General features: G+C 41.4%; 1 protein-coding gene across 1 annotated transcript; it reads left to right on the top strand.

Moving 5' to 3' along the window:
* Positions 1 to 211: 211 nt before the first annotated feature.
* LOC113129807 (arf-GAP with GTPase, ANK repeat and PH domain-containing protein 1-like) lies at positions 212 to 16606 on the top strand. The gene is made up of 20 exons (XM_026305922.1): positions 212 to 329; positions 817 to 2035; positions 6625 to 6683; positions 6780 to 6867; positions 7113 to 7198; positions 7309 to 7450; positions 7517 to 7651; positions 7772 to 7893; positions 8090 to 8251; positions 8638 to 8721; positions 8994 to 9098; positions 9199 to 9358; positions 9838 to 9966; positions 10060 to 10197; positions 10344 to 10403; positions 10713 to 10864; positions 12878 to 12968; positions 13656 to 13878; positions 14088 to 14391; positions 14827 to 16606. The coding sequence occupies exons 2-20, from the start codon at positions 901 to 903 to the stop codon at positions 15106 to 15108; spliced, it is 3657 nt and encodes a 1218-aa protein (XP_026161707.1). The 5' UTR covers positions 212 to 329; positions 817 to 900; the 3' UTR covers positions 15109 to 16606.
* The last annotated feature ends 718 nt before the right edge of the window (positions 16607 to 17324 follow it).

The following is a 17324-nucleotide window of genomic DNA, read 5'->3' on the forward strand; positions in this document are numbered from 1 at the left end:
CTTTTTTTTTTCTGGAGACATAACAACAGATGTTTTTTCAGCATCTGCCAGTGACCCTCACATCGCGCATACACAACTGTGTGCATGACATTGTCGAATGAAGGCTTCAGCTGCCAGACGCTTCGTGACAAGTGAATGAGATCCATTTTCCCATTCACCTGTTTTTCTCTTGGACTCATCAGCTGGAGCTTCTTTTTTTTTAATTAATTTATTTTTTTTATTATCCTGCTGTGATGTGCGATTTGATAAGAACAGTAATCTGATCAATTCTCCATCTAATTGAATGTGCAACGAGCTGTGCAATGGAGAATCTACAGGGAGCAATGAAGGTATGATATGAGACACATCCTGTAGTAAGGTGGCATTATTCAGCCAGCGATGATTTCAGTCCTAGTCAACAAATGGATTAACCCAATGTATTGACTGTTGCATAATTCCGGGCTGAAATCTGAGGCTGAGACTTCAACAGTGTAGGGAAACATGTCTTCTCCTGTTTATCTTAAGATTTGGACAGAAGAAATGAATTTAAAAGGCAAGCAAAGCAGAGGGGGAAGGATTATGAATGAATCAGTGGTAGAGAACAGTAGTAGTGGTGTGCATTGAAGAGGACTAATGGAGGCATTAAAAACAGTCTAGACTTGTTTTACCACTGGGTCAGCCCTTTAAAAATATTCAGGAAATTAGCATTTGGAAGCGTTGCTTTTAATTTTGCTCACTCCTCATGTCTTCAAAAGGAAAGCAGGGTTCCTGTCATGTCGACAAGCCTGATATCAGACATAACAAGCTAACCAAGGTTTTCTTTCTCCTCTGCTTCAGCCTCGTCCTGGTTGCCATGACTGAGGTGTGCAGGTCTGGCTAGGTCAGAGAGCAGGTGGCACTGTGCTGAGGTCTGCTGTCCCAATGAGCAAGGCAGGCAACCCACAGAGACGCACCACCTACCTCATTTCCCTCACTCTGGTGAAGGTTGAGGCTGTGCCAGACGATGTAGCAGGGAATCAGAAGGAGGCTCTTCCAGAGGGGGAAGGGAGCCCTAAGAAGGAGGAGGAGAAGAAGGAGGTGGGCAATGCCCCTGAAAAGGAAGAGGGGCCTGCATGTGCGGAAGTGGTGGAAAAGGAAATCGCACAGGTGGAAGAGGAAGTGGAACAGGTGCAGCTCAAGTATGGCAGCCCGGTTGAGAATCGGGGGAGGCCTGAGAGGAGTGAAACTCACAGACAACAAAAAGAATCTGCGTCAGGTGGTAAAAGCAGAGACACTTCTTTTGTACATCCACCTGTAAGGCAGATGGTCAAAGTGTATGGAGGAACTACCTCTGAGGGAACTGTGCGCAGGGAGGGACCTCGCTCGGACGCCCTGCGCCCTAAAACAGAGCTCTACAGAGAGCCCCCGATGCTGTACCTGAAGGGTGAAAATGGAGCAGACCTCAACAGTCGCTCACGTTGCAGCCTCCCTTTTTCCGTCCCAATGCAGGTCAGCCAGCGTCCTGAAGTCCTGATGAGGTCACATGCAGGAGGCAACTCTGCAGGCTGGAGGGATCTCAGAGAGGCCAATACGAGCCTGTATCACTCTGCAAAGACTTTGGACCGAAGGGATAACCAGTCCCCCTTAATGGCAGCTACAACTCTGGGGCCTTACAGGGCCTCGTGGGCCGACAGCGATGGCAGGGGCACGCTCATTCGCCCTGTACCTCCCGGCAGTGGAGGATTTTCAGGCATAATGACCCGGGACAGCCCTCAGGGGGAGAGATTTAAGACAGTTTCTGTTTCCTTACCTGCACCTCCTGTCACAGATGTGTCGAGGCCTCAAAGAAAAGGTACAAGTCGTACTCTGGACAACAGTGACCTACATTCCCTGTCTGAGGACCTGAAGAAGGGGAAGGAAGGCCAGGGAGGGACAATTCAGCGAGCTCCTCCTCGTGATCGCAAGATGCTCAAGTTCATTAGTGGGATTTTCAGCAAAAGTACAGCTGTGCCACCCAGTGTCAATGCTGCACCCCCCCTCTATCCAGCTGTGGAGAGGGGCTCTAGTGAGGAGGAAGGTAAGTTCAACAATATTTTTATACCAGCACTTTCTCATAATTTCATATATTTGACTTTTGTTCTTGAGATGAAATTGATTTTCAGCCCCACAATGTGGCCAACACCTAAAAAATAAAGATGAAAACAGTGGTGGAAAAACAGAAAATCAAGAAGAGGTGAAAAACTATTATTGGATGAAAATGTGGTGATGGTCACAAAACACTTTTGCTGGTTTGGTTCACCCATCACTGCTCACTTGTTCAGTCTGCTTAAATGGGATGACATACATTTCTATACAAGCATATCGTTTGTGCTCTCTGGACCTGTTTGGACCTGAACCAAAAACATTGCTCCCACTTGGTCACAGCAGTTACAATTCCTTAATTTATTTAAACATTCTGTTTATTTTAAGCAGGTCTACATTACACACAATTGCTATATTCAATTACCAGGTCAGCATAAATGCCTTGTATTTATTTTCATGAAAAGTGGATTTATACCACTGACTAACCTTTCCTGTCTTTGAGAATCCAGCTTTTTTATTACAGCTCTGAGCTCTGACTGTGCCTGAAACCACTTGTAAGGGCTATATAAATTATGACTGCATTTGGTGAAAATCCAATAACAAACACATCTAAGGAAATTGAACTAAGTTTATGAAGAAAATAAAACATAGGATGCTATTTCCATTTGGACCCAGAGCAAACTTTAAAAAACAAATCAAACTAACAAAGGTCAGTATGACTTTGGAATATTTGATTTTGAGATTTTTAAGATTAGGTTTTTAATTGATTGCACATGTGGCATCTGTCCTCATAATATTTTGATTTCACTCTGTCATGGCACCATTGGGAAAACTATAGCTTAGATTCAATTGATTGTATTTAAATTCGAAAGGTAAGTTAAGGCAATTGGAACATTACATATCTACAGCTTTAACAATTATTAGTTTGATTGAATACTTGGACTAAAGGTTGATTCATAAAAAGTCATTACAATAAATGGAGTAATTTTCTAAACAAAACTACCAAACATTCTCTGGTTCTAAGGTCCTAAGGATCTGAGGATTTACAGGTTTGTTTAGGTTTTGCATCAGGGTTAAGATCAGTAAAGCAGTTTGAAGATGTCACATTTTCATGAACGTTATCAACTATTTTCTGATATTTTATCAAACCAAGGAATCATTTACCTGAGACAGTAGTTATTAGATTAACTGATTATGAAAAAGCATTTTAACATTCGCAGACTTGTAATGATGGAGCTGGACTTGCTATGAAAATGTATCTGCATGCCACTGAAAACAAAAGCTGTGTATGCATCATCTCCATCAGAGAACTTAATGGATTATTAGGTATGAATAGGCTACATATATAGCGTGGTTATCAGTGGCCCTTACTAAAGCACTAATAATGTGTGAGTAGTGAGACAGTTAAAATGCTATGATCTGTTTCTCTGCTTTTACTAATGTATTCAGTGGTTTGGATGTCTGTTTAGGGAATCTCCCAAATCCTAACACAAGCAGAAATTAGTTCAGTCTCGTCAAACGTACAAAAACACTTCATAAAATATCTAGGCCGCTGTGCTCAAAATAAAGGAAACGATGCAACATCATTCAACTTTATTAAGAAAATCATCTTTGACAGAGATTGGAGGATTGGAGCAAGCTCTGAATAATTTGTCATGAGTAAGTGGGACATGAATAATTAAGGTTGGGGATACACAGAGCTGTGTTCATCGTAGGGGAGTGGAGAGTGGGAACCTGCTACTTCCTGCTCAGTGCATAGAGTTAATCAGCCCACAACTGGAGCCTGTTCGTTCGTCAGTGCTGTATTGTGTTTAAGTGTTTGTGAGCAGCATAGTGAATATTGCAGCATATCAAACCTGTAATTGAAGATGTTTGTATTGGTATTTGGATGACAGAGGAGCATCATTGATTGTATTTAAATCAGAAATGTGAGAGAGACAGTTGCAGCATCACACGTGCACAGGTGGGCACCTCGTCTCTGTGCTTCTCACACATGTCGCTGTCTCCATGAGAGACCGTTTATTGTATAGAGAGCCGGACTGGAGGCTTCTGGAAAATGGAGTTGCCATGGCAACAGCAAGCGGTGAGAGATGCTATTTGGTCTGTGGCGTGACGCTGTTGATGGAGGGAAGTGTGGGCAAGGGGGATTGCCCAAAGATGGGGCTGAGGGAGAGTCAGTGGGGTTTATAGTTTGATTCCGTGTCCTCAGAGAGCTGGGTGACACCGCACCCCCGACGCGGCACAGTATGGCCTCGCAGCCTCACTGTTCATGTGTGTGTTTTGTGACATCTCACGATAACATGATTTCTAGATTAATGTACATCTGTAAGCAGATTCACACTTTTGTCCAGAGTGGCTGGACGTGTGATTGTGTCCACACTTTGTTCTTGTGCAGCCTTCAGGTTTGAAGATGTGCATGAGGTCCTACAGTGTGTGTGTGTGTGTGTGTGTGTGTGTGTGTGTGTGTGTGTGTGTGTTTTGCTGTTATTCTAATGAGGGTGACCACAATGTGAAGTCCAGCCTCTCGAGAAATATATCCTTTGTTTAAAGTTGTTTAATGTAAAATTTGAAACTTTAAAATGAAAAAAGGTTTGTTGGACAGAGTTATAAATAAACTATAATTAAAATTATTGATAAAGAATTTTCATCTTACACCACTGGACCTTTTATTCTTGTCATTATTCTTATTGCACCTTTTTTGACACAAGTTTTTTCAAAGCTCTGACATTCTCTGAGGAGAATTACTCTATAATAATATATTGGCTGAAAACCTTAAGTGTATGGCTGAATATGAGAGGGTAAGTGACTTGTGATTTATATTTTCTATAGTATGTGGAATAGAAATATACATAACCTCAGAATTAAATTAAACAATGATCTATGGGAGCAGTAAAAATAACAATAATAATAAATTTTAACAGTTGCTGTAGCCCCCTCACTATGACTCCAGTATAAACTAAAAAAAACGACCCAAATCTGATAAAGCGTTATTTACTGAACTGATCGCTGAACAATGGAGCAGCACAGCAAAGGGATCATTAAAATTACAGTTCACCAATGAACCAAATGTATTTGGTTATTATCCCATGAGTATTTATCATCATGACACTTGGAACATAATGTGAGTATTTCATATTAACACTCAGTCATCATGTTCTCTGTGCCAAGTGGGTGTTCTTATCACGAAGAAACAAAGCCAGAAAACAAACAAACACAAACACAACTCTATTTGAATATTTTAATGTTGAGTAATTTCAATTATGTAAAATTGTAATGGACAAGATATGTTGTTTACTATGAAATTTTCACATGGAGGTCTAATACAAAATCACCATCAATTATTTATTCTAAAACTGATCCATTTAACAAGCCACTTGATCTCCGATTATGTCAGTTTCCTTTTTAACTATTTCAATTTTTTTTAATAGAATATTTTAGAAATTTGTATTAAAACAGGCTAATTCTGACAATAATAATTTAATTATAATAAAACTGCAAAGATGTGGCATTAGCTCATCATTTTATTTTAGATAACCTGTCTTTCTGATGCAGATCAGCTTGTTTATAAAATCTTTTTGAACCTTCCTAATAATCTGCCTTCTATAAAATACAATCAAAATAATGAAACTGTATTGGAATCAAGATGAATTATTTCACCAGAGGTCTTTTCCTGCTTTCAGTCTTCGGGGCTGAATTAAATATTAATGACTTGCCAGGGGGTTTTGCAGAGGGACCACAGGAAGAGACAAAGCTTAACCAAGTCAGAGTCAACTAAAGATATCTGGCCTGCTCCCTAGCTGTTGAAGACTTGCATATTTGTACACTTGACTGAACATTCTGGGATCTGCAGTGTTTTTCTGCATGCAGTGGAGGCTTGCACACACAGACAGTTGGAATAAACCTGACCGAAATGGTGTCAGTCTTTTAAAGGAATACTGCGATATTATTGCAAAATACACTTATTTGTTAAATCAATCCCTACTATATTATTTAGTACAGAAATAGGTCCATGCCATGTTTAGCTTGGCACAAACACTGATGGAAGTTTAGCCATTTAGCTTTTCTGACAGCTGTGTGTTGTCTTATCTAAAAGTTCTCTTGTGCATTCAGCAGTTGTTGAAGGCGAAGTAGTTTGAGGACCACTGATCTAATGCACTGGACATATTCCTTCGCCAAGCTGGGACCAGTGACGACCTCAGCGGTTCAGTGCACATAAACAAACCCCAGGAAGACTCACAGATGTTTTAGTGACTATGGGTATTTTTCTGTGTAACACAAACCAATTAAAGAACCGAAAATTCATAAAGCAGCCTGACCAATGAGTTTGCTCTTTTGCTCACAGTCACATAAGAATGATGATAATTTCCTCTTTAAGTCTCCACAACAAAAATGTCTGTGTAGCACAAAGACTGCAAGCGGGGGAACGTGTTAATTCAAATATTAGCTTCAAAGTTTTCTTATTTCCAATATTTTGTTGGGTAACAAATTACCAATCCATCAACCCGTTATAGAAGTGGCCTTATTGGTTGTTTCTAATGAATTCCCTCTATCCCCCTTTTTATGCTGCCAATTTCATATGTTCAGCTGCATGCACCAGCAGTCAAGAATGGACCATGAGCCAAACTGTACAGGAGCTTCACCTGGTAAGCATAAAGACAAAGCTTTTACTAACCCCTCTTTGGGATGTAATACTAAATGAAGATTTTCTTGCTCTTTGTCTGTTTGTACTGGATCTCCAGGGGGTGTTGGGAGGTCTGTGCAGTGGGAAGTCTGCTCTAGTCCACAGACACTTGACAGGAAGTTACCTTCCCCTGGAGAACGCTGAGGGTTGGTTTCACTTGTTCTCACCTACAACCTTCCTGTGTGTCGTTATATGACATTATCAGTAACACAGCAGGCAACTGACCCTGTCACAGCAGAAATGCTGGATGTCTCATACACAGATGTAACGAATAATGTGAATACTGACAACCTGCCATTTAGATGATGCAGGATTCTAATTATAACATTATTTATACATGTGTTTTTCCTGCTATGACAAGTGGAAATGTCTGCCATCTGTTTGTTTGTAGGGCGCCAGTACATTAAGGACGTCCTGGTGGATGGACAGAGCCACCTGTTGATAATCAGGGAAGAGACAGAGCTTCCAGGTGCTCAGGTGGGTTCCCACCTGGCGTGAACCTGGAAAATGTCATAAAACCTCATGTAAATTCTCTCAGCCTGCGTTGATGTATTTCAAGTGCTATTCTTCTTCTTCTTTTGCCTTAGTTTGCAAGTTGGGTGGATGCAGTTATCTTGGTCTTCAGTTTGGAAAACGAGGCCAGCTTCCAGGAAGTTTACAAACTCTACCACCAGCTTGCAATCCACCGGCCTGTCGCTGAGATACCTTTCATAGTGGTCGGCACTCAGGGTAAGGCAAACACAACAATCTAATCAAAAGGTGAGCTCTCGTACTTAAGATTTGTGCTTTCTCTAGATAAGATCAGCAGTACCAACCCCAGAGTAATAGATGATGCCAGGGCGAGACAGCTGTGCTCAGATGTGCGGCGTTGCACTTACTATGAAACATGTGCGACGTACGGCCTCAATGTGAACAGAGTCTTTACTGACGGTATGTCTCTTTGTCACACACATTAAAATACGGAGGATTCTGCAGCAAAAGATACAAGTGCTGTATTACGGTTATGTGTCTTTTTGGAGGCTAATGCTTTTTCTCTCCTTTGTTTTACAGCTGCTCAGAAGATCATGGCAGCCAAGAAGCAAGCTGCTCTGCTGGCTTCCTGTAAATCTCTTCCTAACTCTCCCAGTCATTCTGGAGGCTCCACCCCAGTGTCAGGAGTCTTTCCAGGACAGGTAAAACTGTAACGCTGCCAAATTTTTAAAGTAGTGCAATCTATCTTTTCTGACTGAGTGCAGTGTTTATTTTAGGTTTGTTGTCAGGCTTTTTATCAAGACCACACTGTTGCATCACTTTCAGTTATCTCCCTCCTGTGCTCAGTTATCGCACTATCTGTCCCCTCCTGCTGCTCTGGCTCATAACTCTCCTTAGGCCAGTAACGGTGGTCAGAGCAGTGACTACTCCTCATCACTCCCCTCCACTCCTGTGATCAGCCATAAAGAAATTGGCAGGACAGCGAGAGGGGAGAAACAGGACAGTGCCACCCCTGGGTCAGTCCGCAGCGCCACCCGAAGACGCACCTCTCGATTTGCGGTACATACTGGTCAAGAGGTTGTTTTTATGTTTAGAAATAAACATGCAGCTGTGAACAGAATTCAGTATAATATGCAACATAATATAGATTTGGATATACTGCTTTTATTTGTCACACATGTCCATTTTCAAATGTATGGGTGAAGAAAAAAATAGATAATCAGTCTGACACATACTGTGAACTCATTTCTGTAAATACTTTATTACCCAGCTCTTACAGTCGGCAGCATTCACTTTTCTAAGCATCTCTTATGGCTTTTTTGACATGTACAGTCATTCATAAAGGATATTTCCATGTTTTGAGTAATAAATAATATTTTATAAATGATATAAATAATACTTTTAACTGTTCATCCCATTTTTGCATCTACTGCTGTTTCATCTAGGGTCGGAGAGGCAGCGACTCAAACAGAAGGAGTGCAGACTATAAGGGAGATCTGGGCAGTGGACGCTCGATTCCCATCAAACAGGTAGGACTAAGATTTGCACTAGATGCAGAAACAATTATGATTTATTTGATGACCCTCTGCCGAGGACACGAGCAAATCATTTGAAATCAAATTTACAACAGCAGTTTCATCGTGTGGAATGATCGAGTGTAGTGATGCCCCATGCTGGTCTGATGAATAGATGGTGGGTGTTTTTTGGCAGCCAGCAGTCTTCATGCTGCTGAAATGTGTCAGATGAACACAGGAGACATTAGCTATAAACTCTCACTCTTCGGTTCTTCAACCTCCATCAGGGCATCTTGCTGAAGCGCAGTGGGAACTCTCTCAACAAAGAGTGGAAGAAGAAGTATGTCACACTGTCCAACGATGGCATACTGTCCTACCACTCCAGTGTCAACGTGAGTCAGCGTGTTGACTGAGCGCTCGAAAGGATTATGCTGCTTAAAGAACCACTGGTGGCTTTTGGTTTTTGACACTGGTTGATATCTGGCTCTGCAGGACTACATGCTGAATACCCCGGGGAAAGAGATGGACTTGCTGAGAGTGACGGTCAAGGTGCCGGGGAAGAGGCCACCTCGTGCTGTACCTGCCTGTGGCCCTCCAGTCGGACTCAACGGGCGGGCCAAAGATGTGCTGGGACCTGATGGTGTCAGCCCAGGTCAAAGAATAAACATATTTTCTGATTTGGCAAATTTTAGATGCTTTACAAAAGTACGGTTAGCACAACTTTTACTTTACATACATAAGCAAAAGAGGAAAAAACTCTTGATGTTACATTATAAAATATCTCCACCATTGGTCTTTTCTTTGTGGAGCTTCTGTGCATGTGAATCTGTAGAACTATAGAACCTCATGAATACAAATGACCAGGTATGGATAATTATTTATAATTCTAAAACATTTATAAAACGGTGGCGACGTGGAGGAAAGTGGACTCAGAAACACAGTAAATGTTCCATTTTTTGAATCTGAAGGATTTTGAGTTTGTAAAATGCCTTTTCATTTAATTTTTCTTTTATTTTTGTATTGATCGTACAGAATCAGTGATGTATTTTTATATCTCAGAGCCCAGTTTGACAGTTACCATTTGCCTAAATTGCTGTGTTATTAAGTACATGGTTGCTATCATCTCTTTAGTTCCTGTAAGTGCCAGTAGCCTCCTGCAAGTGGAGGAAATGGAAGGACTGGGTGGGGCACTGTTCCTGAGGGGTAACAGAGGAGTGCAGCGATGTCCTTCCACATTATCTAACCACGCCCAAAGTGTCGGTGAGTAAAGGACTTTAAAAGAAATAAGCTTGAAAACATTTTATCTTCCAGAGTCACATAGTTTGTCACATTTCGCCACGCTCTTGTTTCTAGACTCTGCAGTTGAGGGAGTTTCCAGCTCCTCCTCCACCAAAGATGTGGGCTCCGCTTCCCCAGTGAGCGACAGAAAGAAGCACCGCAGAAAGAAGAGTATGAACCAGAAAGGAGATTCAGCCGTTGGCCAAGCAGACGGTAGACACTAACACTGACGCCATGTCTGATAGTGTTTTTCTATTCAGCATTCAGCAGTAATAAAGGCATTAATCATCTTCAGCTTTATTTCTATCATGATCATTAAAAAACTATTTTTAACAATTATTTTCTGTCTTTTCATTCAGCCAAGCGCAAAATGTGGAAACTTAAAAGCTTTGGTAGCTTAAGAAACGTAAGCAAGACAGGTAATGTTGATCTTTCCAGCTGCATCCTTCAAAAACTGAACTTATGCACATATGAGTCTGTCTTTACATCAGCAAATACATCATGTCAAGCTTCTGTTGAGGCAGGAGCACACTAAAGTCTTAACTACTACTCAATTAGTACATTTTATTTTAAGTGAGGGTTGTAGTCATGAGTATCCATTTCTAATTTTGATGAATGCACATTAAAGCTTCAGCCACAGAAATATCTGGGGTCATGTGACTTTTCTCATGGGCCAAATAATATCTCATGAAAAATCTGTGTTGTATGTTAATTGTTTTTGGTGTCAGATGATGATAACTTTGACTTCCTCATCGTGTCGAGCACTGGGCAGACGTGGCACTTTGAAGCCCAGAGTGTGGAGGAGAGGGACTCCTGGGTCCAAGCCATCGAGAGCCAGATCTTAGCCAGCCTTCAGCTGTGTGAGAGCAGCAAAAACAAGGTAAGGATGAACAAAGTTATATAGCACATTCACTTTTCAATGATCATTTTTAGAAAGATGATCATTTTTATACGTCAGTACTGCAATATGAGCAGCAAGGTGGGTGAGTGGTTTGCACTGTTGCCTCACATCAAGAAGGTTCCTGGTTTGAAACCCATCAGGGGCCTTTCTATGTGGAGTCTGCATGTTCTCCCTGTGCTTGTGTGGGTTTTCTCCAGGTACTCTGGTTTCCTCCCACAGTCCAAAAACATGTATGTCAGGTTGATTGGTGACTCTAAATTGCCCATAGGAGTGAGTGTGAGTGTGTGAGGTTGTTTGTCTCTATGTGGCCCTGTGATGGACTGGGGACCTGTCCAGGGTGGACCCCTGCCTTTCACCCAGAGAGAGCTGGGATAGACTCCAGCAGGTCCCTGTGACCCTGGTTAGGGAATAAGCTGGTATAGATAATGGATGGATGGACGGATACTGCAATATTTATGTTTATCATGTTTGAACTGGTGTTCAGCTAAAGTAATGAAAACTCTAATAATAATAAACATTCAAACATGCATGTATAATACTCCTCCACTTGTCTGTGTATGCAAACAAATTAAATTTGTCCACTGCCACTGTGATTTCACTTCATGTAGATTTCATGTGACCTTTTCCATGATTTGAATTTGCTTCACTACTTTTTCCCATTTGTCAGTAGTTAGGCCTCACATTTGCCTTTGTTGGTATTATGTGGCCTCAAATGTTCCTGCGTGCATCAAGGTGGGCAGATTTATGTATTTGAGGGTGTGTTTATGCAGATCAGATTGTGCAGTGCAATATTGGTACCCACACTGGCATGAAATTGAGCCTCTGTTTCCATCTGCTCAGATCACCTCCTACTGCAGATCAGCAGTATAATTCTTAACGTTTTAGTTGCCACAGGCAGACATCAGCTGTTCCACAGTGATAAAAAGTTTTATAGGGTAAAATCATTTGGAGTATAGTCTGAATTCTGCTGGGTGAGACCTGAGCTCCATCGAAAAAATACTTTGTTTAGACATTCAAAATCAATCTTTATGAAAGTTGCTTAAACCAAACATTGATTAACTTAAAGTATTGAAGGAGTGTCATGATTGTGCACATGTTATATCCAAATATGACTAATGGAATACCTAGACAGGATTTTAATAAGCAAAATATAATGAACAGTAAAAATAAAAACAGGTTGCAGCAAGTTGTAAATGAAATGCATGTAGCAGCATTACGCAGGGAAATCAAGAGGATGTCATTTCAGTATCTCCTGAAATCTAAATACAAATTCAAAACTGACATTATCCGTCCTTGGAAGTACATTTTGAGTGCTGTATAATCATATTGTGTGCTGTATACTTGCACCCTGGGACTTCCAGATAAGAACTGTTTCCTCTGGGGAGAAGCCGCCCCGGACTCTATTCTCAACCTATTAGGAAACTGTTACTGCTGCTACTTTTAAAAGGGATGAGGACAGCTAATTTGATTGGCCATTACCAAAACCCACCCCATCTCCAGTATGTGGCAAACTAACAGTCCTGCCAAGTAATGAGCTGTGCTGAGTCTGGTCTCTTGTGAAATTAGTTCTAAAAATGATAATTGCCACTGATAAAGTGGTTCAGAATTGATTACCTAAAGCTTATAATGCATTTGTTTATTGGTGTTATGAGAATACTATGTCCTAGAAGGCTGAAACACTTAATTTTACTGCATTAAATGGTCATTATAACCATGTACCACAGCTTTTTTCACTGGCTGGTTTGGGTAATTGTTGCTATGTTGTCACATTAATCATTACACTTAAAAGAGAGGTAATATCACAGACGTTTGCTGGTGTTTCTTTCATTTTAACCATGTACTCTGTGTGTGTGTGTGTGTGTGTGTGTGTGTGTGTGTGTGTGTGTGTGTGTGCGTGTGTGTGTGTGTGTGTGTGTGTGTGTGTGTGTGTGTGTGTGTGTGTGTGTGTGTGTGTGTGTGTGTGTGTGTGTGTGTGTGTGTTTTTTTCCACAGGCTGGCAAGAACAGCCAGAGCGAAGCAGTGGCTCTGCAGGCGATCCGCAATGCAAAGGGCAACAACTTCTGTGTCGACTGCGACGCTCCAAGTTAGTGCCACAGTTTTAATTCTTTTTGAACACGCATCTGCTTTTGGTACATAACACATCTGTCTTTAAAATAATGATGAGCCAAGTTTGAGAGGATTAGCTAAGGGGACTGTGGAGGAAACATGTTTTAGACTATCTGAAACATTCTTACACAGGAGCCCGCTGGAAGTGTTGGAGGAATGAGCTTTCCTCATCTTTCTGACTGTCCAGAGAACAGGACAGTCCATAATTTAAAATATAGTTTCTTGTTTTTATTCAAACCCTGTAAAATCACAAATTATACATTGTGTTGCTGAAACTGTGTTTAACTGTGAAGGAGTCTCAGGCTGACTCAGTGACTCTTTCAGGTACCATGATCCTTGGAAACAGTCTGATTTGCTTGTATACAGAAACATCAGGCTTGGTCTTAGATACCACTTAACCAAATAAAAATAGATCACATGCTGAATATTCTTCTGGTGTTGAAAGATTTTAAATGGGACACTGGCTGCAGTTTTAACACCCCTGCTTTAAGACTTATCCAAACAGGACTTCACACAACCTCAGATACTTTTATGGAATCACATGGCCAAACTGGCACACAGCAACTTCATACTGTAAAAATCTGTCAACCATATGCACATAGTTCAGTTTCAAATGAAGTGGCAGCCTAATCTGTCGCGTGTATCCTCCTTTTTTCTTTCCCAGATCCAACCTGGGCCAGTCTGAACCTTGGCGCTCTCATCTGCATCGAATGTTCTGGGATCCACAGAAACTTGGGGACCCACCTGTCGCGTGTGCGCTCACTGGACCTTGACGATTTGCCGCGAGAGCTCACACTGGTTCTCAGTGCCATTGGCAACCACATGGTCAACAGTATTTGGGAGGCGCGAACACTGTGTCATCGTAAACCTGCACCTGACGCTACACGGTAAACACAAACGGTCAAAAAAGACGATGGAGATGTTACGTTCCTGGTGTGAAATAGAAGAACATTGCTTTGATTAGTATGTTGTACAGCACATATGAGCTGGATGCATATTCTATGTTCTTGAACAGGAGAAAGAGGAGAAGCTGTAAATGTGAATTTCACTCATCATTGCCCTTTTCTGTTTCTCTTTGCTGACCTTGCTTGTTCAGAGAGGAGCGGGAGTCATGGATCAGAGCCAAATATGAGCAGAAACTGTTTGTGGCACCATTGCCTCCTCCTACTCCCAGCGAGGGCCCAGACATCACACTATCTGGCCGCCTCCTGTTGGCAGTGATGGAGCACAACCTCCCCAAGCTGCTGCTCCTTTTGGCCCACTGCTCTAAGGAGGACATTAATGCCCCTGTCAGCCTGGCTCTCTCCTCCAGGTCACTCTTAGTGCTGCGACTGCCCGGCTCTGCCCTGCACGCTGCCTGTCAGCAGGCTGACGTGGTGATGACCCAGCTTCTTGTTTGGGTGTGTTTCCTTCCTGTCTGTTTACCACAGTATGGTTTTGTCAGGTGTGCTAGAGAAATCAACGTGACCACACATCATCTGATTTATATCCCCAGAGATGTGCAATGCATAATGTGCAGCGAAGGCCGATATTTGTATGGTTGATTGTGTGTGAAATTATTTCGAATTTTTTCGTTATGTTGAGTGAAGCTAAATAATAACATTACCCTTCAATAACCTTTAAGTAATAACCTCAGCAAAAAGCAAGAAGTGCTGACACAGATGATGTAGCAGAATAGTCAAGGTGATCTATATGTGTGAAAGGAACTAAAACTCACTGATTCACACTTTGTTGACAGGTTTTAGGACTAACACACTACTGGCCTCTAATTCCTCATGTGATCAGTAGTGACACGATCTAATCCAGCTGTGATATTCTTTTTTAATTCACTTCAGTATGGCTGTGATGTTCGGTATCGGGACGCTCAGGGGCAGACAGCGCTGGCTCTGGCTCGGAGTGCTGGGAGCCAGGAGTGCGTCGACATCTTGCTCCAGTACGGATGCCCGAATGAACCACCCCCCCCCGTTGCCACGACAGTTGGTTTTGCAGCAGCCGCTACGTCCAGCTTCCCTGTTGCCATGACACCGAGTCTGACAGTTGCCACGACACTCAAGATCTCGCACAAGAGCGGCGGCACCAGTTTGAGCTACAGCACCTCTAGAAGAGCAGTGTCATAACTGAAAATGTGGTGTCACATTAAGTGGGTGTGTGAATGTGTCTGTGTGTGTGTGTGTGTGTGTGTGTGTGTGTGTGTGTGAGCTCGTCACTTCACCCTCATAGCGTCCTATACATTCACACGGCCTGCAGGACTGATAACCATGCAGCCAGATGTTGCACTCCTGAAGATGAGATTTTAAAGGGTGTGTGTGTGTGTGTGTGTTTGTTAGGGCTGAAAACACTCACTGGGAATCACACAGTCTGCTAGAATGACTTAACCAAAAAAAAAAAAAAAAAAAAGAAATTTTTCTGGCTATACATGACATGACATCCAGATGCCTCTATATTCAGATTTAATAGGAATGTATTGCACTGAATACCAGCTGGTGTTATTCATATTTAATCATGCAGTCAATATTCAACTTTATTCTCCACTCTGTTAAAAGTGGAAATCTGCCTTTGGCCTCAAACTGCTTAACTGAGCGTCTTGAGCCAAGAAGTAAAGAACTGCAATAAGGTCACTCACTATATGATAGATGGGTGTCTCTATTTTCAAGACACTCGCTTGAAATCCCAAACACATCCACACTTCTTAACTTTATTGACTACGAATGTCATGTTTTAAATTCAGAGTACATATACTGTGTTGTGTTAAACACAGTCGGTCGTTCAGTGCATAAAGATGTAGTTTAAGTTGATTTAAAAAAAAAAAAAAAAAGAAACTTTACAGGGGTTAAAAAGGAGAGGCTGTTTTAAATATTATCAAAATAACTGTATAGAGATCCATTGATAAAATCCTATAATGTTCTAAAAATTTGAAAGTGCTTAATTTTCCAGATTGTTATTCTATGATTTGTACAGTTGGTTCTGTGTATAAAACTCAAAGGGTCACTTATAGCTGTTCAGAGATTTACTATACAGCATCTTGGTTTGGTTTTCCTTTGATAATCACCTGATTTAAGTATTTGACGTCCAAGACTGAGGTTTGTATATTATGTTTGCATCACTGTGTGTGGCACAAACACTGTACATGACGTGTGCATTATGAGTCCAAAAGGTCCGTATCAAGGCAAGTGTACTACCAGACTCGTGTGTGAACAAATGAAATGCCTTGATTTTGATTGAATGTACGCAAAACAGATGGTTTGAGTTTGTTGTTTTAAACAATAATGTGTATTCCAGATGGTACGTGGTAGACTGTCAGGTCGTTTACATTTTAATTAATATTATTTCTGCCGTGACTAATAGAAATTAAAGTATGGTTTAATAGTTTAAAACTTGGCAAAGGTTTGAATCTATGAAACTGGGTCCTGGAATGACTGTGATTCTATTTACAACATGAAATACAGGAATGTTGCTCGAATGAATCTAAAAGAAAAAAGCATAAAAAACAACCCTCCTGCAGTATTGTATGTATTTTTGTGTTGATCTGAAAACTTCACTGAGTGTACGTCTGTGATGTAAGCATCTCTCTCCATTTGTATTTTTTTACTCATGCAATGATTCATGGAGCATTACCAATACACTAAGGCTACTGCCTAAGCTGTGGTGTTTTGTTCTGTGTATTTGTGTGTCTGTGTGTGTGTGTATGCAGGTGTGTGTGGTCTGCTACTGTGTGGGTTTTCTCTGGCTTCTTCCAACAGTCTAAACACATGCAGTTTTGGTTGACTGGTGGCTAAAAATTGCCTATAAGTGTGAATGTTTGTCTGTCTCTGTGTGTCAGCCCCGTCATAGACTAGCGAGCTCCCAGCTATAACCCGCTTCTTGCCCAGATCACAGTTGGGATTGGCTCCAACAAAATCCTCTCAGTGGATTTGGCTTATACATAAATCTGAAAGCACCAAACAGAAGAAAATATAAAACAATATCAACTAGATTAATGGATATATACACCACATTGTGACTGGTTTCCATGAAAACTCTGCCATAGTAATTACTATTGTAACATAATCATGACATATGTAGAAATGTTGCTGTTAAGCTTTTACGTGATGCCATTTGTGTGATTTGAATCTCATAAACCACACAGCTCTAAGCTCGACTGTATTTGGGTGACCTAGAGCTGCCAGCTGCAAACCTCTGCCCTGCTATCTGCTGGTTATAGATGCAAAAATGAGGCAAAGCACTTTGTGTGTTACCCCTGACCAAACCTGATCCAATCCACCCCTGTCAGCAATGTAAAACCTGCTATGTTCCCTTAGACCTCTACTATACATAATAATAGTAATTATGATTT

This window comes from Mastacembelus armatus, chromosome 5, assembly GCF_900324485.2.
Source record: "Mastacembelus armatus chromosome 5, fMasArm1.2, whole genome shotgun sequence".
Classification (NCBI taxonomy): domain Eukaryota; kingdom Metazoa; phylum Chordata; class Actinopteri; order Synbranchiformes; family Mastacembelidae; genus Mastacembelus; species Mastacembelus armatus.